General features: G+C 38.7%; 1 protein-coding gene and 1 pseudogene across 1 annotated transcript; both read left to right on the forward strand.

Moving 5' to 3' along the window:
- The first annotated feature begins 10,732 nt into the window (after positions 1-10,732).
- LOC143845750 (sugar transport protein MST4-like) lies at positions 10,733-17,895 on the forward strand. The gene is made up of 6 exons (XM_077354160.1): positions 10,733-10,949; positions 12,602-12,921; positions 14,912-15,036; positions 15,865-16,153; positions 16,564-16,776; positions 17,194-17,895. The coding sequence occupies exons 1-6, from the start codon at positions 10,814-10,816 to the stop codon at positions 17,680-17,682; spliced, it is 1,572 nt and encodes a 523-aa protein (XP_077210275.1). The 5' UTR covers positions 10,733-10,813; the 3' UTR covers positions 17,683-17,895.
- A 5,538-nt stretch (positions 17,896-23,433) lies between these two features.
- LOC143847705 (U6 spliceosomal RNA) lies at positions 23,434-23,544 on the forward strand (annotated as a pseudogene).
- The last annotated feature ends 1,845 nt before the right edge of the window (positions 23,545-25,389 follow it).

Consider the following 25,389-nt stretch of genomic DNA (forward strand, 5'->3'; position numbering starts at 1 on the left):
TTACAAAGCTAAAACGAGTTCTGAGACCTTTGATGAAGGGTTATGAAAAATAAGTCTTTTAAAGATAATTTTACCTTTTGGTTTTTTGCTTCCGCCTTTATATCTTGGGAATGGAATCTCTTGTCTAGCATGGTCCCAGGACCATATTTAGGAAAACTCCATTTTAAAACGTGGTTTTTTAAAAAAAGGGAAAATTACCAATGGGGAACAAACATTAGGCAGAATTATCAACTGGACCCACGCTTTTCAGAAATTACCAATGGGGGACAAAATCTGTCTTTTCAGTAAAAGCTGGACGAAAATACCCTTTGGCATATAAAACACGTTTTGACTTTGGAAGGGGGTTTTCAAGTCTCTACGATTGGGGTTATTAGGTATCAAAATGGGGTTACCAATTTCAGAACGGGGTTTTCAAGTCCTTGAAAATTGACCGAGAGTTCTGGAGTTTTGGAAGAGGGTTTTCAAGTCTTTAGGAATGGGGTTATCTAGTATAAAAAATGGAGTTACCAATTTCTGAATGGGCTTATCAAGTCCTTGAAAATTGGCCGAGGGTATTGGAGTTTTGGAATGGGGTTTTCAAATCTCTAGGATTGGGGTTATCAAGTATCAAAATGGGGTTACCAATAACCCCAATTGTAGAGACTTGAAAACCCCATTCTGAAATTGGTAACCCCATTTTGATACCTAATAACTCCAATCGTAGAGACTTGAAAACCCCCTTCCAAAGTCAAAACGTGTTTTATATGCCAAAGGGTATTTTCGTCCAGCTTTTACTGAAAAGACAGATTTTGTCCCGCATTGGTAATTTCTGAAAAGCCTGGGTCCAGTTGATAATTCTGCCTAATGTTTGTCCCCCATTGGTAATTGGTCCTTAAAAAAAAGAGTTTTATTGGTGGGTCACTTAAAACTTTTACAATGGAAAAAAATAATAATGCGTTTTAAACATTTTAAACACGTCTTTTTGGCCAATTTTCAAATTTTACCCCCAACATCTTTGGTAAATGACAAAATTCTAAACTTTTTTTTCTCGTGTTTCCGTTTTTTGACTATTTTTTTGGAATCAGTACCGTATTAAACTCGATTTTTTGCCGTCCCATTTTTTGCGGAATCACGTTTTGCTAACTATGCCTTGGACCCACTAGTTCATCCCCTAATGTCACATTACATAAAGGGAGATGATATTTTCACTCCCCCTGCATTACATGCACGCTCCCCTTATAACGTCGTGGTCACGTCAAATCACATTATAAGGGGAGCATGCATGTAATGCAGGGGGAGTAAAAATATCATCTCCCTGGATAAACGTTATTGTAAAAGTGAAATGATATATTCGCCCCTGTGGCACATTTATGAGCATGGTTTTAAATTTGACCGAAATCCGAAATTTTGGATTTTGTTCACGAACGAAACGAAATGGTACCAAAACCGAAATTCTAAATTTACCAAATTTCGTGCGAAATTTCTGTAATTTCGTGCGAAATTTCTGTAATTTCGTGCGAAATTTCTGTAATTTCGTGCGAAATTTCTGTAATTTCGTGCGAAATTTCTGTAATTTCGATCGAAATTTCTGTAATTTCGATCGAAATTTCTGTAATTTCGATCGAAATTTCGTCCTAAAAAAATGGGATTTTGTGCGGCAATACCAAATTTCGGGATTTCGGATAAGTACGAAATTTTAGTGGAAACCGAAATTTAAAACCATGTTTACGAGTACTTGTTTTACCCTACATGGGAGTGGTCCACGGAAGAAAAGGGGAGAAATATATCATTTTCCTTGTAAAAAGTACCATCCTTGATATTTTGATCCATGAGCAGCCTCTTAAAAAGAGGAACCCCGTTGGATCAAATATCAAGGGCAGAAACTCCCACACAACACTTCACGAGCGCACCACATAAAAACTCTTCTTTTCGAATGTAAAAAAAGTTTATTAAGAAAGGGATACAACCATGGTTTTAAATTTCGACCGAAATCCGAAATGCATCAAAACCGAAACGGTCATTTATTTCGTTCGAAATTTCGGTTTTTCCAAAATTTGACCAAAAAAATATGTTTTTTTAATATTAATTTAATATTTCAGCGAAATTTTGACCAAAATTACCGAAATTTAATACTGAATAAAATATTAGTTTCAGGTCAAGTACCAGATTTTGACCAAAAATTTGAAATTTCATGGTCCGAAACCGAAATTTTAAACCTCGGATACAACCACGTCCAAAAGAGCTCACTTGATGGTTCGGATCATTACGGGTGGGGCCCACAATGTTGTAGCACGATGCCTGTCACATTACATTAGAATAAGTTTGTAACATATTGAAGCACTTCTCGTGGCAACTCGGGGCCTGTTTGTTTTGGATTTTAAAAACTAATTGTGAGTCCAAAACTGATTATTGGACCCAAATTTACATTTATAGCCTGTTCGTTTTAGATTTTGACAACCAATTGCGAGTCCAAAACCGATTATTGGACGCAAAATCATGTTTAATTTTCAGTCAAATAATCAGTTTGGGAATCACAATCGGTTGCCAAAATCTAAAACCTGTTAGAATATGTGTGTGAGATCCAACGGTTGGATTGGGTTAAGATCTCACCGTTGGATCATCTTAGAGGTAGATTGGGTAAGTTGGCTAAATGAAGCAACTAGATAAATTAGTCAAGTGGATTAGAAGAGGCAAGCAAGAGAGATTAGGAAAGTAGATTTGATTAGGTTAGATTAGAATATTCTAGTGTTATCTCTTTCCATAGTTGTCTTAATTTATTTCTATGTTTATCATGTAAGTGCTCTTTATAAGCACCATCAATTGTCTTTGTAATTTATCTAAGAAATCCAAGATTAGTGAAAATCTCCAAAATTCTTCATGGTATCAGAGCAGGTCGATCGGACCTCACCTTGATCACAACCCACTCCAATTTTGTTTTCCGGCGGACGGCTAGATCGGCCGTCCGCCCGGCCCTCCTTTTATTTTCACCTACTGTTCTCTTAGATTTGTTCTCCTACTATCCCATCGCCAACTAGCATCATCCTTAATATACATGTTGGACGTCTCTTTTCAGCGCGCTCTTTCTTCATCTTTGCCGGTTTTTTTTTCTTGCCTCTGCCCCCCATGGTCGTTCAACTCAATCCAGATCTCTCTGAGCCGGCGTTTGCCGGACCCCTTGCAGATTGTGCACCATCGCCCATACTAATGGGCCACCGGCAATGAAAGGCGCGCTCGTCCCAAGCTTGCTGCCAATCGATGTCACCATCCCGTATTTTCGTTCTTTGAAGAGAAGATGCAATAACCAAAGAAAGAGAAGATGCAATAACAAAAAAAAAAAAAAAAAATGGAAGAAAATGTTTAAAACGGAAAAGATACATTGCTTTTGTCATTAGTAATGACAAAGTCTGATGAGGCAAATCGAAGTCACAAGAGCATGAGATAAAGGTAAAAAAAAAAAAAAAATCACCCCTCAGTTTTTAGTCCAAACACCTCTTCTCTTCTTATGCTACAGACCTTTTTGTACTCTCTTGCTTGTTATTGGATTTCCATTCCATTTTTTCAAAGTTATCTCATCTCATAAGAAAGTCAGTAATGATTGGACTCCACCCTTGTCTTTGATGGCACCACCCCCATGTCTTTGATGGCACCACCCCCTTGAAATGATTACCAATTTTTCTAGAAGGCCCAAAATACACAACCCCAAAATTGATATTTTTACTCCCACAAAATTCGTGTTGTCGTAATTCGCCCTGTCCTAGCCGCAAACCTTTCGTTGCCACTCATCTTATTTTCTTTTTCTCCAAATTCTCAAATCTTTATTTTTTTTTAATTTCAGTTGAGGTACCTTTTCTTAAGGTGCGTGCCTGAAATAGTGCTCTACTCGGTTGAGGTGCCTCGGTTTGAGGTGCGTGCCCGAGAGTAGTTTCGAATTCCCATGAGGATCGGTATTCTAAAACCGACCCATGTTGTCTTGCCCATTGGCCCTTTCTTGCCCATTCCGGCATCGGTCCATAGTGACCCATATCTACTCGCCCACCAAGGCTTGAGTATCCTCTAGCCCCATCGAGGCTATGATCTATTGGCTTTTAAGCCCTCTTCGTGACAAAATGTCAAGCGGCATCTTCTTTGGCAACCATCATCAATAATCATTGGCAGCAACATCAATCTTTATCAGAGGATCTTCGTCATCGACTTCTGGAAGTGTGCATCAAATCGGTTGATTTTGATTACATTTGTAATTTGGGGAATTCTATTGTATTGGGATTTTTTTATTATTATTGTCAAACGTATATCGATTTTCAATCCATATACGTTTGAGGGGGCATGTTAGAATATGTGTGTGAGATCCAACGGTTGGATTGGGTTAAGATCTCACCGTTGGATCATCTTAGAGGTAGATTGGGTAAGTTGGCTAAATGAAGCAACTAGATAAATTAGTCAAGTGGATTAGAAGAGGCAAGCAAGAGAGATTAGGAAAGTAGATTTGATTAGGTTAGATTAGAATATTCTAGTGTTATCTCTTTCCATAGTTGTCTTGATTTATTTCTATGTTTATCATGTAAGTGCTCTTTATAAGCACCATCAATTGTCTTTGTAATTTATCTAAGAAATCCAAGATTAGTGAAAATCTCCAAAATTCTTCACAACATGACCTTAATTTTGATTCCAATAACCGTTTTGGAGTCCCAACTGGTTATGAAAATCCAAAACAAACAGGGCTTAATTGGGAAATTGATATATTCACCCCACAAAAGTTTCCTCAACCGCTCCCATTATATGAATTTCATATAACGATAAAATTAAGGAAAATAGTAATCACATTGAAACACATATTTTTCATTTACTTATTCTAATAAGAGATGCTTCTCGATGGAGAAAATATTGAGTTACTAATTCTAACAAGTAGGGGTGGACATGGTTCCAGTTCGAACCGAGGAACCGAACCGAACCGGCACATATGGTTCGGTTCGGTTCGGTTCCATATTTATATGGTTCGGTTCCGGTTCTGATATCTTGGAACCGATGGAAATTCGGTTCGGTTCTGGGTTTGAGATCCCGGAACCGAAAACCGAACCGAGAACCGACAATTAACCTTAAAACCCAATGCCTCATCGCTTGATAAAATCACCCCACCCCCCTTTTAATTCACCCCTCTTTAACGTATTGCTTTGCCTTTAAAATTTTAATTCACCCCCCAAATTTGTGTTTGATTATTCCAAATTTGTGCATGTTTGTAAGTCATATATAATTTTTGCATTGCCCAAATTTGTGCCTGATTATTCCAAATTCGTGCATGTTAGTCTTTGTAGTTCATATATAAACAGGACCGAACCGGTTATAAATACGTTTAGGCAAAATATCTACATTTGGTGAAGGTCGGGTAAACCCAGAACCGAACCGAACCGAACCGATTATATATGGTTCTGGTTCGGTTCGGTTCCAAACATATATGGTTCGGTTCTGGTTCCAATTTCAGGGAACCGATTATATATGGTTCGGTTCTGGGTATACCCCAAAACCGAACCGAACCATGTCCACCCCTACTAACAAGAGATGCTTCTAGAGGGAGAAGTTAAAAAAAGAAGAAGAAACAATTGTTGAGTTTAATTGTCATGTATGGAGCCTCCTAGCAGCAGATTATTTTAGTCGAGTTTTGACAGTTCAAAGTCTGGGCAACCTTGGACCGGCGGGCATAAGGGATATGAGGAATTCTAAGAGATGAGGATGATAATACTATTGGGAGTTTTTGGACCCTAGTGGGGGTGCCGATTCCAATGCGGCAGAGATGAGGGTGGTGCACATAGGAATAATGATGTCGGACCAAGATCAGTTAGGAGAAGTAATAGTGGAGGGGGACTCTTTAAACGTGTTAAAATGGTTAGAGGGTAGTTCATCACCTCCTTGGCGTTTTGCCCAATGGATTGATGAAATATCCGACCAAGTGGTGGGCTCCTCTATCTCATATCAACATATTAGGAGGTCGGCTAATTCGAAGGGGAATAGGTTAATTAGCGAGGGGAGGTTACTTAGGTTGGATCTGGAGTCTTCGATTTGCTTCCATCTTGAGGTGTATTTTCTCATGGTTTTGTTCTTGGCCCTTGTATTTTTTAGATCATCTCGATCACCAGGGGTTGGATTACTTCTTTGCATTAAAAAAACAATAGTTGAGTGCAAAGAATAGCTTAACATTAAAAAAACAATAGTTGAGTGCAAAGAATAGCTTATAAAAACAATAGTTTTGTGTGTGAGAGAGAGAGAGAGACCTTACTTCTAACACAAAAAGCGAAGCTTGAAATTTGGTAAAAGCTCTCTTTTTCAACGTTAGAAGAGTGTTTCCTTTCCATTACATAATGGCTGATAAATTGGTGTGAACTATATTACAAAGATAATCCCAAGAAGTACCTAACATGTAACATTTTGGAGGAGATATGTGTGGTTGCGTGGTGGACGACTTCATCCCTGTGCCTTATCTATCTAGATTCTATCATTAGGAAGAGATTTGCATTGTAATATCTTTTCTGTCTTTAGGAGGTGATTTGCATTAATCTGGCCAACCCGGGTTGGCTGACTTCGTCATGCATGTTTTACAGTACTTTTTACTGGAAATTTTTTTTCCAAACAAAATGAAATCTCCAGTGTTTCATAAACTCATGTTCCATGTTATTTTTTCCAAAATCAAATATTTACTAGACCTTGGAATTTTTCTCCTAGGAAAAAAATTCATAATATGTTTGGATCTAGTGAAAATAAATAATTCATTAAAAATAAAATTCCAAGGTCTAGCAGGCTTGCAATTTTCTTGAAAAACAAGGAAAATATTATATTAATCAAGCTAAGTTGAATTAAACAATTGCTAAAACAATTATTCCAGGTGAAAAAAATCTAATAAAAATTTCCCATCATTAAGGGTAAAATCGGACTACAAACCGCTTCTCACCCTCCCCCCCCCCCCCCCCAAAGGACAAAGCCACTCAGTCAATCACAGCATCTATAGAAACCTGCCATTCCATCTAGTGGAAGCGATGAGAGAACTGCCGATTGGGTAGGTCCCTTAGGGCAGAAGGACTTCATCCGAGTGGCACCTCGCGACGCTCGCCTCTGGACGGTGGAAGGCCCCTAGGGCCCTTCATGACGTCATCACTTGTTGATTCACTCCCGTCAAGGGTAACCTGGGAGATCGCGATACGCCTCACCGTCAAGGGTAGAAAACCGTTAAGGATACATCTATCCTCTAACATCCACCGCATAAGATCCCAGCATCTCCCTGCCGCCATTGCGGACAATGCCTCTCACCAGTCAAATCACAAACCTGAAACCCTTGCGCGCTCTGCGCCGGCACCATCACCGGCGATCACACAGTGTCACGTCATGCCCGCCTATAGAGGGAAACCCTCCTCTCCATACTAAAGGCTGACTCATTACCTCCCAGAAAACCCCCGCAAACTACAGGTGTTCAGCTCTCATTATGTTGCCTCCTATCTGACTTAAGTGTTGAAGGATTCTCCCAAAATTCATATTCCAGGTGGTCCTTAATCTTCTCTCTAAGAGCGCATGAGCGCAGATGACGTAATTATTCGCCATCTCCCATCTCAACTCTCATTTGCCTGATGGAACAGTAGGCGGTACCCCCTCTCAGCACCCATCCATATTTGAGCCGCATCACCCCTACACACAAAAATCCGCTAAATTGTTTTTTCCGAAAATCCAAAAAACCAGTTCAATGTCTTTTTGGTGAACTAATTTTGACCTCTGATCACAGTCGTTGATCTTACAATTATATGGTATCACAGATGGTCGCCCCACCTGATGGAACATCCAAACCATCCAAATTGTTCAACCACAAAGATCACGACAGAATAAGAGACAGCGTGAGTAACTAGCAAATTTAGATTTAGCATGAACGACATGGCCTTACTTTGTACGACAACTACAAATTTTTTTCATTAACTGTGACGTCGTTGAGAAGAAAAATCTCTATGACTTGTGAGAGCAATCTGGGCATGGTTGGCAACCATGGAAAAAGAAATCATGGGATATTTGATTACCGAGAGTAGTTTAGAATGGGCTACTGCGAGAGAGATTTGAGAGGGCCCTGAGTGAGTAGACAAGGAGAAAAAATCCATATTCAAAATCAGATTTTTTTGTTTTTCCTGTTTTCCGACGCCATCACATGCTCACCTCACTCACCGGCCCTGGCTCAGTCTCTCTCACTCTCTCTCTTTCTAACACAGCTTTGTCATTCTCTAACAAAGTAACAATAGATAAAAAAAAAATCGAGGGAATTTTTTTTCACGGTTGCCAAACATGTCCATGCGTTGTAATTGTAAAGACCAAGTCAACATGACGATAACATAACGAACCCCACAATATGGAGCCCGCAAAATATCGCTCTCTTCAACCAGTATTCGATTTCGTCTTTGCTACCTTCTCCTTTTCAATTCATAAACTTTTTATCCATGCGGAAAAAACAGGATAACGCTGACTGTTGACTTAAAAGGATAGATGAACACAAGATTTAACTTTAAAATCCCTCTCTCCACGTTGGGCCCACATTGCATTTGATTATTGACTTCTCTATGTTATGACCTATGACCATGTTTTAAATCTCGGTGTTCACCGAAACCGAAATTTCAGCAGAAATTCGATAGAAGCTCATGAAATGTCGGTTTCTTGTCCTGAAATTTCAGTAATTTCGGCCGAAATTCTGTAAAGAAATAAAAAATTAGTATTTTACTGAAATTTCAACCTAAATTTGATACATTTCGGCAATTTCGGTTTCAGAATGTTTCCGTCTCGGTGTTGACCAAAATCCGAAATCTCGGATTTAAAACCATGGTTATGAAACAGTGCTACGAGTACGGAAGAAATGGCAATTGCTGCCTTGTGCTTTACCTGAGCGTTCTCAAATCATTCTCAGACTTTACTCTCTCTCTCTCTCTCTCTCTCTCCAAATCTTTTACTCTTAACAAGCTTTTTTCTTTTCTCCTTTAAAACACCCATTTTATTCAAAATAAAACCTCTTCATTTCAAACTACTATTACTTTGAAAATCACCAGCATCCACCTCACAGAAAATACCGAAATTAAAGATTTATAGTTGCAATTGGGTTATTTGGATCCAATGGAGCACCCTTGCCGCTGGTTTTTGCTAGGGCACCCTTCAGTTTAGCATTCCTGATATAAAATACCATAAAGATTTGGATGATATTTGATAGTGAAGATTAGTCTATATACACTAGCCAAAGTTCACGTGATTACTGTGAAACAAAAAACGAGATTAGAGGGAAAAAAGAAATTTGTGTAGTAGACTACATGCAAGTTGCACCCGTGTGGACACTAAATAAAGGGAAGGTGAATTAGAGCGATTTGTCAAACCACGAGTGTGTTAGTCTTTCAGTATCTCATCCAAACTGAATATCCACAAGCCTTCATATCTGACTGGAATATTTTTTTCTCTATTCCAACGGTCAGGATTTTCGGATCAAAGGAGGCCAACTACAACTGGCTTTGCATTTTTAAAAGGAATCAGATTAGTAGTAAGAAACGAAGAAGGTCACGGAGGCAATTTGGTCTCTACAGCACGTAACAAATACCTTCCCGTTTGACTGTAATTTCAACACTCAGCCTCACATCCCACCAATCACCATTTGCCACGTGGAGACATATCCAGCCGTCCACTATGCCGACGTGCTCTTTATTTGCCACGTGTTATGTGCTCCCATTGTTGACTGATCAATCAAAAACCGCGGGTCGTTTCGGCACGTGTTTTTCCCCTTCGGATAACATATCAAAATCAAATTTACATAAATACCCCCAGTGGTCGGAACCCAGTTCAGCTGTTTCGGTGTTAAAAGTACGGATAGGGAAGTGTTATCAGCACTACTGTATTTTGATGACGGCACTCCTCACTTTATAAGAAGTACGGTATGACCCCACACCACAAGATGATCCAAACCGTCCATTAGATGGGCCACAGCCTAATTAGGTTGTGCCCCAAAAATTATTTCCATAGGTTGATCCTAACTCTCTGATCTATAGAGGGTTAGGATCAACCTATGGGAATGATTTTTGGGGCACAACCTATTTAGCCTGTGGACAATCAAATGGATGGTATGGATCATCCTATAGTGTGGGCTATACAGTACTTTTAATAAAGTGAGAGTGACGTCATCAAAATACAGTAGTGCTGATAACACTTCCTTAATATTAAATCGAGAATTTATACGGTGTAAGTCTCATATTTTTCAAAAAGTACACACTGTAGGATGATCCAAACCGTTGATGTCATTGCCCCTAAGGTAAATAGATTGTGCCCAAAAAATCAGTTCCATAGAATGATCTCAACCCTCCGATCTATGAAGGACCTGCATATTATGGAAACCACTATAGATCGGAGGGCTAGCATCATCCTATGAAACTGATTTTTTGAGCACAACCTATTTACGTCGCGTTCCATCACATGGACAGTTTGGATCATCTTCTGATGTGGTCCGTACAGTACTTTTTGAAAAATACGGACTATAAGGGCATACACCAATTGTGGGGATGGATTATCGAGAAAGAAAGAATGTTTTTGGTAATTTCATGTCTTGCATTTCTAGGCAACTTCTAGAGCTTTGACGATTTGTGGGGCCCACCAAGTGGTATTATCCACGTGGCAAGATCTCGTTACACGGCCAATGGAGAGAAATTTCAGAACGGAACTTTCGTTCCCTCTATATAAACCAGACTAGTTGGACAGTAAAAGAGAATAATTTCATTAACAGCTCCCTTTTGTTTGGTTGTGAAGAAAACGCGAATTTCAAATTCCCGATACAAGTAGCCGGAGTATCACTATGCCTGCCGGAGGTTTCTCAGCTCCGGCGCCTAATGGCGTTGAATTCGAAGCGAAAATCACGCCGATAGTCGTGATATCTTGTATAATGGCCGCCACAGGAGGTCTCATGTTTGGATATGATGTAGGAGTTTCTGGTGAGTTTTCTCAGATCTGAAATTTCTAAGTTTTTTTTTTTTCCTTCCTTTCATTGATTTTTCTTGAGCTTTTTGATGAGTTAGGGGAAAAATAATACCTGTCTTTTTTCTGTTTTAAATGAAAAAGATTTAATTCTTTTGAAAATGTTTTTACTTTCAACAAGCATGAATAAAGAAGATCTGGTGCTCAAAGAAGAAAATTAGACAATCTTAGCCTTCTCTTTACCTAATCAGTTAGATTACCTGATTCAAAGCTTCAATTTACAGAACAAGCATCTTTAAAAGACAAAAACACAACATAACAAAAAAAAAAACTAAACATTTTTAGTTTCAGCGTTTCTCTTTTTCAAATGGAAGAAAATATCAAGAAGATGATGAAGAAGTAGTAGATCTTGATCTCAGCAATAGAAAAGCGGAAAAACTTTGATTTAGAAAAAACAAATCTAGAAAGGAAAATAAATTCCACGGAAAAATAGAGATTTCCCGCCTAATTGAAATCCGAGCAGATACTCAGAGAGTTGTAAGTGAATTTACCAAAATACCATTAGGAACTTGGCAAGTATTAAGCCTAAAAAAAAACAGATATTTTGTCTGGCAACTATAATAAAAAATAAAAAAGATATTTTGTCTGGCTACTTTGCTTAGAGAGGGTATTTTCGGCAGTGTAATTTTGTTTTCATCAGTACTATTGTATCATTGAAAGATAGGCTAGCAATTTCACCCGTGAAACCGGGGATCTGCCCGGGGTGGGAACGAGACTTAAAAAATTCCCCGCAGTGGGGACGGGCGGGATGGAGATGGACCCGCCCACCCCTTTTTACTATGCAAGCCATTATCAATATCCTCTTATTTTAGTATTGTTTTAGTGTTTTTTAAGTTAACAATAAATAATTTTTTTATGCTAGTGATATTGGCAGTACCAAAATTTTGAAGTGAGGATTTTTGTATGAGGCGGGGATGGGCATTAGGTATTCCCCGCGGGGTAGGGACGGGGATTCCCTGCCATCCCCAAAGCGGGGAAGGGAATGAAACACCCGCCCCGCCCCGCCCCGTTGCCAACCCTACTGAAAGGTCAACAAAATTACACTGCTGGAAATACCCTCCCTACGTCACGGTGCCACATCCTATTTCTCGAGGTCACTTTGGTCTTTACACCCGCCATTTCGAACCTTTGTACGGGAATAGGTTTTGCAAACTTTCAGTCGAGTTAACCATTATTCAAGTTTTACTTATTTAGCCCCAATTATATTATTAAAATCTAAATATTCAGCTGCGAAAGAGGGGCAGAAATTTCATTTAACGGGTATTATTTTCGAGTGAATTAAAAACTTCGGCGTATTCACTGAATCGAAATGAAGTGACGGGTGGGTTACCTTTTATCTTAGGTAGGTATAGTCTTATTTGGTGGACCCCCAACTCCCTAGACCCTGTTTTAATAATTGCACAAACTCAGCTTGTTTTTATGTTTTAATTTGCTTGTGATGGGGTATTTATTTTGGTTACTGTAATAACCTTTCATATCTGCTTAAATAATAAAAGACAAGGTGAGTTTGTGCAATTATCAAAACATGGTAGTGCCAATATCAGTAGGCTTGATGTTTTATGCTCTCTGTCTTAATCATTTTTACTTCTAATAAGTTAATTTATTACAGGGGGAGTTACTTCCATGGATGATTTCTTGGTAAAATTCTTTCCGGTCGTTTATCGAAAGAAACACCAAGCGGATAACAGCAATTACTGCAAATATGATAATCAAGGCCTTCAGTTGTTCACCTCATCTCTGTATCTCGCCGGTTTAACATCGACTTTCTTTGCTTCATACACCACCAGAAATTTCGGCCGCAAACCTACAATGCTCATCGCGGGGATTTTCTTCATCATAGGAGTGATCCTAAATACAGCAGCTCAGGACCTCGCCATGTTAATTGTTGGAAGGATCTTCCTCGGTTGTGGAGTCGGCTTTGCCAATCAGGTCAGTTCTATTGAAAATTACAAGATCTCTTAAGCTATTAGAGTTGGTGTTATTTAATCATTAATACTTCAACACTCCCCCTCAAGTGTGGCCCCTCTTTGTCTGAGTTGGCCGTATATGTGGATTTTTAATATCATTGAGTTGTTGGGTTTTGAACCCAGGACCTGTGGTGAGGCAATTGCTCTGATACCATGTGCAACAACCAATTATTCTAAAAGCTTAAGCTATTAGAGTTGGTATTATTTAATCATTAATACTCAACCAATTACTCTAAAAGATTAAGCTATTAGAGTTGTGTTATTTAATCACTAGTATTAGTGTTGGTTTTATTTAATCATTAGTATTAGAGTTGGTGTTATTTAATCACACTTTGGCCCTGTTCGTTTTGATATTGGGAATTGATTTTTTAGACCAAAACGAATCATATCATTGGACTCAAAATTGCTTCTAATGGACTCAAAATCAATTCTCAAAATCCAAAACGAACAACAGCTTATCAGTAGATTAATCTAATGAGATTCTTTTTACTAAACGATGATCATAATTGAAGAATTCTGATTTCGACACCTAAATTCAGAATTATTATTTGACCTTTGAACATTGACTGCTAGAAATCCAATCCCAAGCTGCCTTCCATCTTTTGTTTCCGACTGTTTATATTTTTAGAATAACCAAGACTTTTCCTTTCACTTCCAAGAGATTCCTTCACAGAAATATGGATTTGTTTTTATCATTGAAAACAAAAGATGGATCTGTTTTTCAAACTCTACCATGCCCGGAAAAAGAGGGGTACATGGCTACTTTCGAAAGCCTTGGCATTTTAGTCAAGCTTTTTCTCATTTTATATAGTTGAATCGCAATCAAATCCCCACCCTGGCCGTTTCGTTTCGTTTTCCTTCTTTTTAAATGGAAGGCCTTTCTTTTTCTGTTGCGTGCACCCTAATTTAAGGTTCCGACCACGACTATCATGCTTCGCACGTGCATCTAACATGGGCCCACTCTAATATTCCACTCCAGTCCTTATTGGAGCATGTGATGATAATATGGCAAAAGAAGCCGGTGTCCTAATAAAATAGGTAGGGTAGAGATAGGGCTGGAAACGAGCCGAGCTGAGCCGACATTGGGATGTCGTGCTCGGCTCGCTTAGGCTCGAGCTTGGTTGAGTTCGGGTTCAGCTCGTTTAGTAAATACATCAAATAAATATCATTAAGTAATATATATGTGGAGAGAGAGAGAGAGAGAGAGAGAGAGAGAGAGGGGGGGGGAGAGTGTTCCTAAGCTATAGCTCACAAACACATGTAGCCCCACATTTTTTGGGGATCCAAAGCATTCATTTAGAAGGCCCTTCCATGGATAGGGTGTGTACCAAAAATCAGCCCTATAGGATTATCTTAACCAAATCAAAGGTGGAGTGGAAAATGGACAAAGCTTTAAAGCTTTAAACGAACATAATCCGAGCCTAAAATGTTCACGAGCTTGTCCAAGCCGAATTATACAAAGCTCGAGTTCGGCTCATTTATTTGACGAGCCTAATTTTTGGGCTCGGGTTCGGCTGGTTTAGTAAACGAACGAGCCCGAGCTGAGCTTTTAAGGAGCCAACCCAAACATGTTCGTGATCTGGCTCGGTTCATTTGCAGCCCTAGATAGAGAAGAGTACACCTTCTCCCATCCTTTTTCAACTCTAGAAAAATAACTAAAACGCGTTCATTTCATCACACTCTATTGTTGTGGTGATGGGATATCGTGGGCCACGTCACTTCATCACAGTCAATCTTGATCATGTGCCGAGCCGATGATGGGATTTGATCGTGGTGAAAATATTAATGAGATATAAATTCAGCTAGTGCCCAAAAAAGTAAGGTATTTAATAGCAACATAGGGTACATTTATATATATATAAGTTTTCCTCAAAATTTCTCTAAAATGCCGAAATTTTCAAGAAAAGCATTATATGTATATGTCTATTCATTGGCTCTCTTGTGTGTCACAGGCTGTACCACTATTTTTATCAGAGATCGCACCCACCAGAATCAGAGGAGCCCTAAACATATTGTTCCAGCTTATGACTACCATTGGAATTCTTTTCGCTAATCTGGTCAACTATGGAACTGCAAAGTAAGTTGTTACCTGCTTTCTTAATCACAAAACAGAGAATGTGAATGATATTTCCATGACCTTTCCCTACAGCCACGCTAATGTTGGCACGTGTAATAAAACAGGGTCATGTTTGTAGTTTTATTGAAGGATTTACCTAATGAGTGACCTAGGAAACATTTATGTGTATTCCTGTCATGAAAAGGCAGTAATTTAGAAAACGTTGAACAAAAATGTTATAAAATGGGAGATGATAAATAAATTAGCAACCCCAGTAGGATAATTCGCACCCCTTTAAAGGAGGGCATGTAGCATAACGTCAATTGACTCAATTCACGTTAAAGGGGTGCGGATTATCCTACAGGAGGTGCGAATTTATCATTGCCCAATAAAATAGATTCATTGATTTCTTTTTTCAAAGAAATTTTATAGGCCCATTTCTTAAGATGATCCAAAGTCCAAACCATTCATATGAAGGGCCCCGATGTAAATAGGCTATGAGTTTTTACCCCATAAATCATCTCCATGCGAACTCTCTATTCTAATAGTCCCATATTTGGAACAAAGCCTCGATCAATTGAGCCAGAGACTCAACCCCTATCAGAGGGCCTGCCTAGGCATTTATGAAGTTTTTGCGAAGTGAGATATATTCAACTCCTTTTCTTCCCCAGGCCACCCCTCTAGTGTATGTGTGATTTATCTTTTCACACTACAAAGGGGTGGCCCGGGCCACCCTCTCTAGTGCTATGGCTGTTTCTGTTATTGTTTATGATGATTATGATGTATTTTTTGTTGTTATGCTTCTGTTCTTGGGCTTGGCAATGATATTCATTACTATTTACCTTGCAGGATCCACCCCTGGGGTTGGAGGCTCTCACTAGGCCTGGCCGGGATCCCCGCTCTACTCTTAACAGTAGGGTCAATCCTGGTGGTGGACACACCCAATAGCCTTATACAACGTGGCCACCTTCAAGAAGGAAAGGCCGTGCTCAAGAAGATACGGGGCACTGAAAATGTGGAACCTGAATATAATGAGCTATTGGAGGCAAGTCGCATAGCCAAGGAAGTGAAGCATCCATTCAGGAATTTGCTTAAAAGACGCAACCGCCCTCAACTGGTTATTGCCATTTTCCTACAGGTACCATAAAGTCCAATTAATTTTTTTTCTCAATTTAGTCTTGAAGTAATGATTCAGAATGAAACAATCACTTAAAATTTAGTTATGACTTATGAAGAACTTTTAGGGTAGATGATTGTCCTTTAATTAGAGTTTTGGGGATTGTTTGGGAAATGGGTTTTTGGGAAATTGCCTAGACAATCTCATCTTGTATTTATATGGTCTTATTTGCATATAATGTTATATGAAAAGAGATGGTTATGAAGAGTTTTTCTTAGTTAATTGCTTCCAAAGTAGTGTTAATTTACCATTTGCAACTAAAATTAACTTAGAAAAATCTTATTTGCAAGTAAAGGTCAATTTTTGCGGTATCTAAAGAAGTGCCCTTGATATGTTGAATTATCTAAGTTTCTTCTCTTTAAAATGTACAGATCTTCCAGCAATTCACCGGTATCAATGCCATAATGTTCTACGCTCCCGTATTGTTCAACACATTGGGGTTCAAGAATGATGCTTCGTTGTATTCTGCCGTTATCACTGGTGCTGTCAATGTCATCTCCACCGTTGTCTCTATCTATACTGTTGACAAGTTGGGCCGACGAGTGCTCTTGCTCGAAGCAGGAATTCAGATGTTCCTCTCACAGGTAAGAATATCAAACCATTTTTGTAGCCCAACATTCCGACTTTTCCGTTCAAATGCAACCAAGGACTCTATCAAGCTAATTTCAACACAACTGGGCTGCCAAGAAATTTTTTTCCAGAAAAATGAGTTTTCAAGTGTTTTGTATGTACTCATTTTCCATGGATGTGTTTTTTTCCAAAAGGGATGTCTCTTTTTTCTAGGAAAATTTCAACCCTACTAGCTAGACCTAGAGCTTTTTAACCATAGAAATGTTCTTTTTCATTAAATTATTTCGCCCCAAGGGAATAGTGATATTTCGGGTTTATGGCCTCCTGGGATGTCTCTAAAAATAATTTGTATGTATTTTCTTACATGCAAATGGTTATCTTTTTCCTTATAGAAGTGCTAATATAATCACTTTTTGATGTCCGTTGTTCAGGTGGTGATCGCAATACTCCTAGGCATCAAGTTGAAGGATCACACCGATGGCCTACCCCACGGGATCGGGATCCTAGTGGTGGTCATGGTGTGTGTATTTGTCTCTGCATTTGCGTGGTCTTGGGGCCCATTAGGATGGCTCATCCCCAGCGAGACGTTCCCCCTTGAAACACGCTCGGCTGGCCAAAGTGTCACAGTGTGTGTCAACCTCCTCTTCACCTTTGTCATTGCGCAAGCCTTCCTTTCCATGTTATGCCATTTCAAGTACGGCATCTTCCTCTTCTTCTCCGGATGGGTCCTCATAATGTCGGTCTTCGTATTCTTCCTCGTTCCTGAGACTAAGAACATCCCCATTGAAGAGATGACCGAGAAGGTGTGGAAGCGACACTGGTACTGGAAGAGATTCATGGATGATGATGATGAAGGACTAGAATTACATGATGAAAAGAAAGTTGGAAAGACGAATGGTTACGATGATTCTAAGTTGTAAATTGGAAACATCTGCTTGAATACTCAGGGAGTTAGTCACGAAAACCTGATCGTCAAAGATTTCTTTACTTACATATGGAAATCCTTTACTTGCTTTGCCTTTGCTGGGCAGCTATACAAAGAAGAAAAGTATATTTTACAATGTTTACATTGAAACTTAACCGAAGAGCTTCTTTTTCTACAAATACACAAGTTCTCTTGTTTGAAAGTGGTAGACTCAGAGTCAGCAGAGCAGAAAATCAAGGCTAATCATCTATATAGTCTATAGTCAGTGTGAATGTTTCCTATTCAATATTAAAGAAAAAAAAGAACATCATCTGAATGCATGTGATTTTGTTTCATTGGAAAAAACGAAAGCGTAAAATGTGCAATCGATTTTTCCAAAAATTGATCTACATTATTTATTTTCCAACGATGTGGATCTTTAGATTACATCCTGTATCCTGGAAATTAATGTCATGATTGGCAACAATGAAAATCTTTTCCATGGAATAATCCTAGGCCTAAGTGTGTGAGAGGGGCGGAGGAGCGAGAGGGAAAGAGTAGAGTGGGAGTGAAGGGAGCATCATCAATCCTTAAAAATAATGAAAAATAGCTAAATTTTGTTTTCCTGATTGTTGGGAGCTTTTCTTGCTTCTCTCACTCCTATCCTCTCTACTCTCTTCCTCTCCTGCCTTTAAAAACAAGGGATTTGCCGGCGTCCATGGCAGAAGGCATTTCGTGGACGGCCTGTTGCATGTGACAGCAGCCACCTCATTAATGAAGAAAAAATCTGTTGAAAAGTGAGCCTGTGCGGCTGCTCTCACATGCAACATACTATCTGCGAAATGCCTTCCGCGATGGACGCTAGCAAATCCCTTTAAAAAAAATTTGGAACATCCTACGCAAGTGCAATTATATTGAGAGAAGAAAAATATAATATCAATGCTCCATTTCTTTGGACTTAAACTGGGCACAAAACAAATTGCACTCCCATTTTTGCACTTGAAAATGGGTGTGAAATTTTACTCACATTTAGATAAGATAATTATTAAAGAGAACCGTTTGGATTAAAATTCTTGGTTAATAAGGACCCATTTGATCTTACATCTTAACCAGCCGTCCAGATCAATAGTTAAGCCAAAGGCAATCTGATGTGGGACCCGCAAAGTGTAGAATCCAAATGTATATATGATCATAATCAGGCATTGGAATTGGGATTTGATTCTGATTTTGACGGATTCCGCCGTTTGGTTCAAAAAATGAACAAAATCAATAGGACGGAAGTGACGACGACACGGAATTATAAGAGGAAAAATGCGCTAATCTAATCTGTTTCCCGCCCCAATAGGTAGTATTCTAATTTTGCCCCGATCAAAATGAAACTTTTAATTGAAATTTTTTTGAATTAAAAATCTTATATTAATTTTGTTCTCATTCCCTTTAAAAGGAGAGACAGATGATTAATCGAAGTATGATATGGAATCCGATTCCTGATTCCGGCAATCCAAATGCGGTGACAGTGTAATCAGGTCATCCTCGTGTCCAATACACGGGAATTGAAACACGATCATAAATATGGGTGAGTGTTGTATATTTGTCATCATCGTTCTTGTTTCACAATGAATGTCTTTGGCATCCAACTCCCCTACAATCTCCTTCTTAGGATTCTTCTGGCTACTGCCATTCCCACTACTACTCTGTTTTCATAATGAGACAAACCCACCTTGTCTTTTGTTATTATTAAACCATCTGTCAAAAGCTGTTACGAATCCTTAAAAGCTCTCCAACCGCTAATTAAGGCTTTGTTCGTTTGAGATTGTGACAACCGATCGTGGGCTTCCAACCAATTATTGGACTCAAAATTACGGTTGTCACAATCATGGTTTCAAATTTCAGTTTCGGAATGTGTTTCAGTCCTTACCGAAACTGAAATTTCTGCCGAAATCCGACTACATCAATTAAAATAATATTTTATCCCATACAGAATTTTAGCTGAAATTTAGGGAAAATATTAAATAATGAACAAAATCGAGATTTTTGGATGAAACTCCTTAAATTTCATTTTAAATTTCTAGTAACGTTTCGGGTATACCCGATTTCAGTTTCAACCCCGAAACCGTAATTTCGGATCTCGGTCTAAATTTAAAACCATGGTCACAATCTTAAAAGAACAGGGCCTAAAAAGAATCTTCTAACATACAGTATTTAGTGCACGGTGTATGCCTGCCTGCCTTCCTTTTCATATGCTTTAAGTGACTTTAAATTTCTTGTGACTAACTAGGACCCACCTTTTTGAATGATTGGTATAAACGAGCAAATTTTATTTGGTCCACTTTTTTCTCCTGGGGCAGCCCCTCTAGCGTATTTATGACTACCCTTTACATTAAAAGGGGGGTGGTACGAGGGGAAAAAAGTGGAGAATATATCATTTTCCTAAAGTGCTACAGAAGCATCATCTACTCGGTGTGTCCCCCAAAAGATTAAAAATAAGAAGGAGAAGGTCACTGAAAATATTTGCCCACCATATCCCTTCCCCTCTCATCATCACCCTCACCTTCTGATTCTCCCTTTGTTTTAAAGCGACACCCACGCAATCTTCCTTCACAAGTCCTTACACCCTTGTTTTCGTACCAAACACCCCCTCATTATTTGGAGAGGAATGCTAAACTCAAGGGCGCCCTTGAAAAAAAGGATGAAAGGACACCCCCCATTGGTCCCCCTAACCATGATGCATTTAACATCTATGGTGATGTGGATCAATGGGGGCGTCCTTTCATCCTTTTTTTTGCAAAGGCGCCACTGAGTTTAGCATTTTCCTCTTATTTGAAAAATAAAGAGGAGGGTGAAATTGACCAACAATTTGGTCATTTCTAGTGCTTTTTGCATTTAGGGGATTCGAGCTCACTATGTTGTGTGTCACAAGACTCACAAAATAAGACTTCGTCTTTATTTTCCAAACGAAACCCCGTTTTGCTAGCCGGGAATTTTATTCACAAGCTGCTCTCCCAATGAGAGCACAAAGTACAATGGCCTAAATGCTATTTCTCATTGACTACTGATAGTTGCACTGTCATTTTTTGTAATTGCACTAACTCATCTTGTCTTTTATTATTTAAATAAAGGTCAAAGGATGTTATAGTTCCCACAACGGCTTGGATCAATGAACAAGAAGACCTCTTGTATTTCAAGGTAAATACGTTTTACAGCGTTGATCATTTCCATGAGATGATCCTAACCCTCTGATCTATAGACTTTCTATAAATCAGGGGGTTAGATCATCCTATGGAGATGATCTACAAAGTACAGCCTACTTATGTTGTGGCACAACGGATGAACGGTTTGGATAATCTTATTAAGTGTGCCCCGATGTACATTTTGAAGAACACTGGACTTCACGCACACAGCATATAAAATCTCGTAAGAACTACTGGTTGTCCTATTTGGATTTCACGAAATTTTCGGAAAAAGTTTGAAATGGAAAAATATTTCTAAAATTTCTTACATTTTTTTTAACATGAAAAGCATAGCTAGAAGCCTAGAACCAACCCTATTCGATTTTTAATTAGATGAAGCTTCAAGTTATGATGATATCACTCAAAATTAACCATATCTCTCTAGAAAAAATAAAGGCTAGGAAATTTTTTTTCATGATAAATTAGTGTCTTCAATTGGTGAAACCGTGAGAGAGAGAGGCTGTGTGTGTGGTGGGGGTTGGGATGTGTATTTGAGGGGGCACGATTGGGATGAGATTGGAACTAGGGAGTGGCTAAAAAACAAGAAAATGTCTTTTGAGCAATAGTCTTTCGTTTTCTGATTTTTAGCCACTTCTCATAACTTGAGACACAACTTTTCTAATATGTGTTTCTTGATTTTTTTTAGCCACTTCACGCATCACATGGAGAAGGGTGACCAAAAGGAAAAAATTTCCCAAAGCCTTATTTTGGGTTCCGGGTTTACTAGAAATGTTTGGAAAGGAAACATTTCTAAAATTTCATACTGTTTTTTCACACATGAAAAGAGATAACTTAACCACCCATATTCAAATTTGACGTGGAGAGACCTTCAATTTATGAAAAACATTTCCAACCCAAACAGGCCCTAAAGAAAGAGGTCAGAAGGATAATATTGTACTTTTAGGAAAAAAAAAAAGGAAAGGTGTCTTTTTTACTCTCTGCTTTTGCTTCCTGTTCAAACTTTCTCTGTCAAAACTCTGTGATTCTGTGTGAAAAAGTACAGTAAAATACCGTGATTCAGGAGAATATATAAATGCCAACGCCAGATAAAGCCAGATAAAGCTCTCTCTCTCTCTCTCTCTCTCTCTCTCGCCATGGCTACTGTTAAAAAAGCCATGATTTTCTTCCTTGTCTGCACCATTATAGGGCTCTCTATGGCTGAAATTTACAAGGTGGGTGATTCTGCTGGTTGGACTATTGGGAATTTAAGCTACACCACTTGGGCTTCAACCAAATCTTTCCAAGCGGGTGACACTCTTAGTAAGTGTTTTTTTTTGGGGATGTGGGTTTCATTTCTCCTCTTTTCTTTCCTATTTGATTTCATGGGTTTTGTGTCTTTTCTAGTTTTTTTTTTTTTTTTTTTTGTTCCTTTTCAAACTTCTCTTATTTAATTGGTGGAATTCCTAGCCTGTATTTTTCTCTTTTTTCCCATTAGATTGAGAGTGGTCACAGTGCCTTGTAATTTTTCTATGCCTTTTCTGTTAATGTCATGAGTTTCTATTTCCTTTCTTTTCTTTTCTTTTTTTCCCTATTTTATCTTGTCGTATTTTGGGTCTCACTGTTCTTCCCGTGAAACTAGGACCAGAGCATTCAAAGCATACGTCTAGAATATCGTGATCATAATAATAGATCTACTGGACATTCTACTAAAAATCTATAAAAATCCATATAAACAGATCAAATCATGCAAATCACTAGAATATGAAAGGAAGATTAAGGAGTTATTATTAGCCTCTTTGCTTTGCCTAATCTCTTGGACTTGGAAAAGATCTCATTTAATCAGTTAGATGACAGGAGAGACCAACCCCCCCTTTATTCATAGAAAAAGTTCCACCCATGGTCTTAATCCATTCAACTAACTACATTATCTAGACCTACAGATCCCACCCCCCCATGTGCACTTCCCGGTTACAATTTTTTCATTGTGCCACATGTGTGGCAGATATTCAGTCAAGTACCAATTTTATTAACCTGAGAAGTACTAAATCACCAACTCTCGAAACCACCTATGTATCTTTTTATCCTCTCTATTTGCTAACCTTTCCGGGTTATTTCAGATTTAGAGGTGGTGAAGGAAAACACAAAATCCAAGATGTGACTTTTGTTGGGTACCACCCACCCCACCATGTGCCTAATGAATGGATGAATGGTCTAGATCTCATTAACGTTTGGATTCGTAGGCCCTCCTAATTCACCAATTTATGGAGACTTCCCTACTACTGTGGACCGAGTTGTGTAAAACCTGTCCACCTTTATAGTGGGCACAATCGGAGGGCAAGAATTTCCCAATCCGATTTTTTTTTCTGCATCATTGTCCAAAGTGGCACCCCACCATAGAAGCAGGGGACCCATCTCACTCGGCCAGTAGAAGGAACAAATCAAAGACTCGCCGAGTTAATCGCCTAGATTAGAATGACTCAATTGCATTCGACTCGTTGCCTTCTCCTCTCAGTGGTGAGACTGGTTTATGTTGTCCCCAATAGAATGAATTGTTGTAAAAAAAGATGCAACTTGATAATATATAAAACTCCACTAGACCCCATAATATACATAGGCATCTGATAAAATTGGAATGATACAGAGAAGATTAGCATGGCCCCTGCGCAAGGGGCGCAAGGATGACACAAATTGAGAAGTGATAATATATAAAAGGGATTTACTAGGGGCCATCGCAGAAAGGAATTTTGCGGCTAATATTAATATAGAACTCCACTAGACCCCAAAATATATACTTTATATATATCAAAATGGCTTACAAGACAAAATTGTTCTTATCTCTTCTTCTCTGGTTCTCTTCACTTCTTATGTTCCCTTTTCTCTGCACGAATGGACTACATATTCATAGGCATAAACAACTTTAAGATTCTTGTTGAGTTGAGTGTCTTGAATTCAACCCGGTTGGGTCCGAATTATTGTGTGGGAACCTGATGCGGCCTATGGATTCGCTTGGCCCAACCCGTTTTAAGTGATTTTGGCTCGATTTGAATGAGTTTTGGCCCGCTTTATATAAAGAGGTTTTAGGGCTTATTTTCGCCTTCTCGTCTTTGAGAAGAGGGTTGGTACTTGGTGTGTGCGTGGGGGGGTACTAGGGTTATTTGTGGGTTTAGTGAGAGATATCGATCTTCTCTTGTTCTTATAGTGGATTTTCTCGTCGCCTCTACCGTGGATGTAGGCTTTGCCAAACCACGTAAATCATTGTGTCTTTGTGTGTTTACTTGTGTTTGGTTCTTTCGTTTTTGCTTTGCCGTTGAAATTGCATATCACTATTGAAGAGGTTTTTCATAACAATTCCTAACCACATTAATCACTTCGGTTGTAGTTCTTGTAAGACTTATAATTTCTAGACAGTATACAAGCACTTTTCCTTTTTCAATCCATCATCAGTTACTTGTAAGACTACAATGACACTTCACTTGTCACACTGTACATTAATTTTGATTTACTAAATTCCAACATTTTCTCTGCTTTTTTGTGTGCAGTTTTTGAGTACAACAAGCAATTCCACAATGTCCTCGAAGTCACTAGGCCTCAATACCGATCGTGCAATGCTTCAGCACCCATCGCAACATTTTCCACAGGGAACGACTCTATAACCATTAAGAGAAAGCACCAGTTCTTCATTTGTGGATTTCCTGGCCATTGCTCCATTGGTCAGAAGGTCGATATAAGGATCGCTGATCAAATTTCGGCGCTCCCACCTTCCCCTTCGTCTTCGCCGCCTTCCGCAGTGCCTACTGTTGTTTCTCCACCAATTTCTGCAGACAAGAGCCATGCTCCTTCCAAGTGCCTGAATAGTTTTGGGTTTGGATTTTTTTCACTCTTTAGTGTCTTTGTTTTATGATATGGACGAGATTTGCAGAGTTGTGTTGCACAGCATTTTGTTGCATTTTGTTCAACTAGACTGGCACTAGGGTGCAGGCCTTCTTGGGTCATAAGCATTTGGTATGAGTGACTCGATGTGATAATCATATTTTATATAGTATGGATGGATTCTTAATTGGGCTTAAGAAAAATTACTTCCTGATGTTGTTTCAATTCAAGCAAACTAAATATTACACCTGTGTTTTTTTTTTTTTTACTAAAAAGAAGAAAAATTACATCTCTTCTTCCCACTCTTCTAAATTTCTAATTTCAATTATCACAGCCCTTATTGGTACCAATGCATGACATCCCATGAATGCATGTTGAACTTCGTCTAGGGCTTTTTCCAATTTTTTGCATCCTTTAGTCATGTTTTGCCTTGCAGAAAACTTTTCCTTAAAATGCGCATAAACAAATTCTATGCCCATTTTTACACTTAAAATTGGCGTAAAATTTATTTTACGGCTATTTTACATCGAAAGAAATAAGAAATTTTCATTTTCATCAAAATTTGTTAAAGTATAAAAAATTAAATAATGCCTTCTCCAAACAGTTTAAGCTTTTGGAGCAATTGGTAGTTTGATAAAATTCCTTGAAAAACCAACTCATGAAAATAATTTTCCACAGCTGTG

Source organism: Tasmannia lanceolata, unplaced genomic scaffold (assembly GCF_043159265.1).
Source record: "Tasmannia lanceolata isolate RefF3 unplaced genomic scaffold, GAP_Taslan_0.1 ptg000015l, whole genome shotgun sequence".
In the NCBI taxonomy this organism is placed as follows: Eukaryota; Viridiplantae; Streptophyta; class Magnoliopsida; order Canellales; family Winteraceae; genus Tasmannia; species Tasmannia lanceolata.

What these genes read in the sequence shown, in the direction of transcription:
- LOC143845750 (XM_077354160.1), top strand. Translation starts at nt 10,814, where the DNA reads ATGCCTGCCGGAGGTTTCTCAGCTCCGGCGCCTAATGGCGTTGAATTC. An exon ending in GTCAACTATGGAACTGCAAA is followed by an intron (nt 15,037 to 15,864) that starts GTAAGTTGTTAC and finishes TTTACCTTGCAG; the next exon opens with GATCCACCCCTGGGGTTGGA. An exon ending in TTCAGATGTTCCTCTCACAG is followed by an intron (nt 16,777 to 17,193) that starts GTAAGAATATCA and finishes TCCGTTGTTCAG; the next exon opens with GTGGTGATCGCAATACTCCT.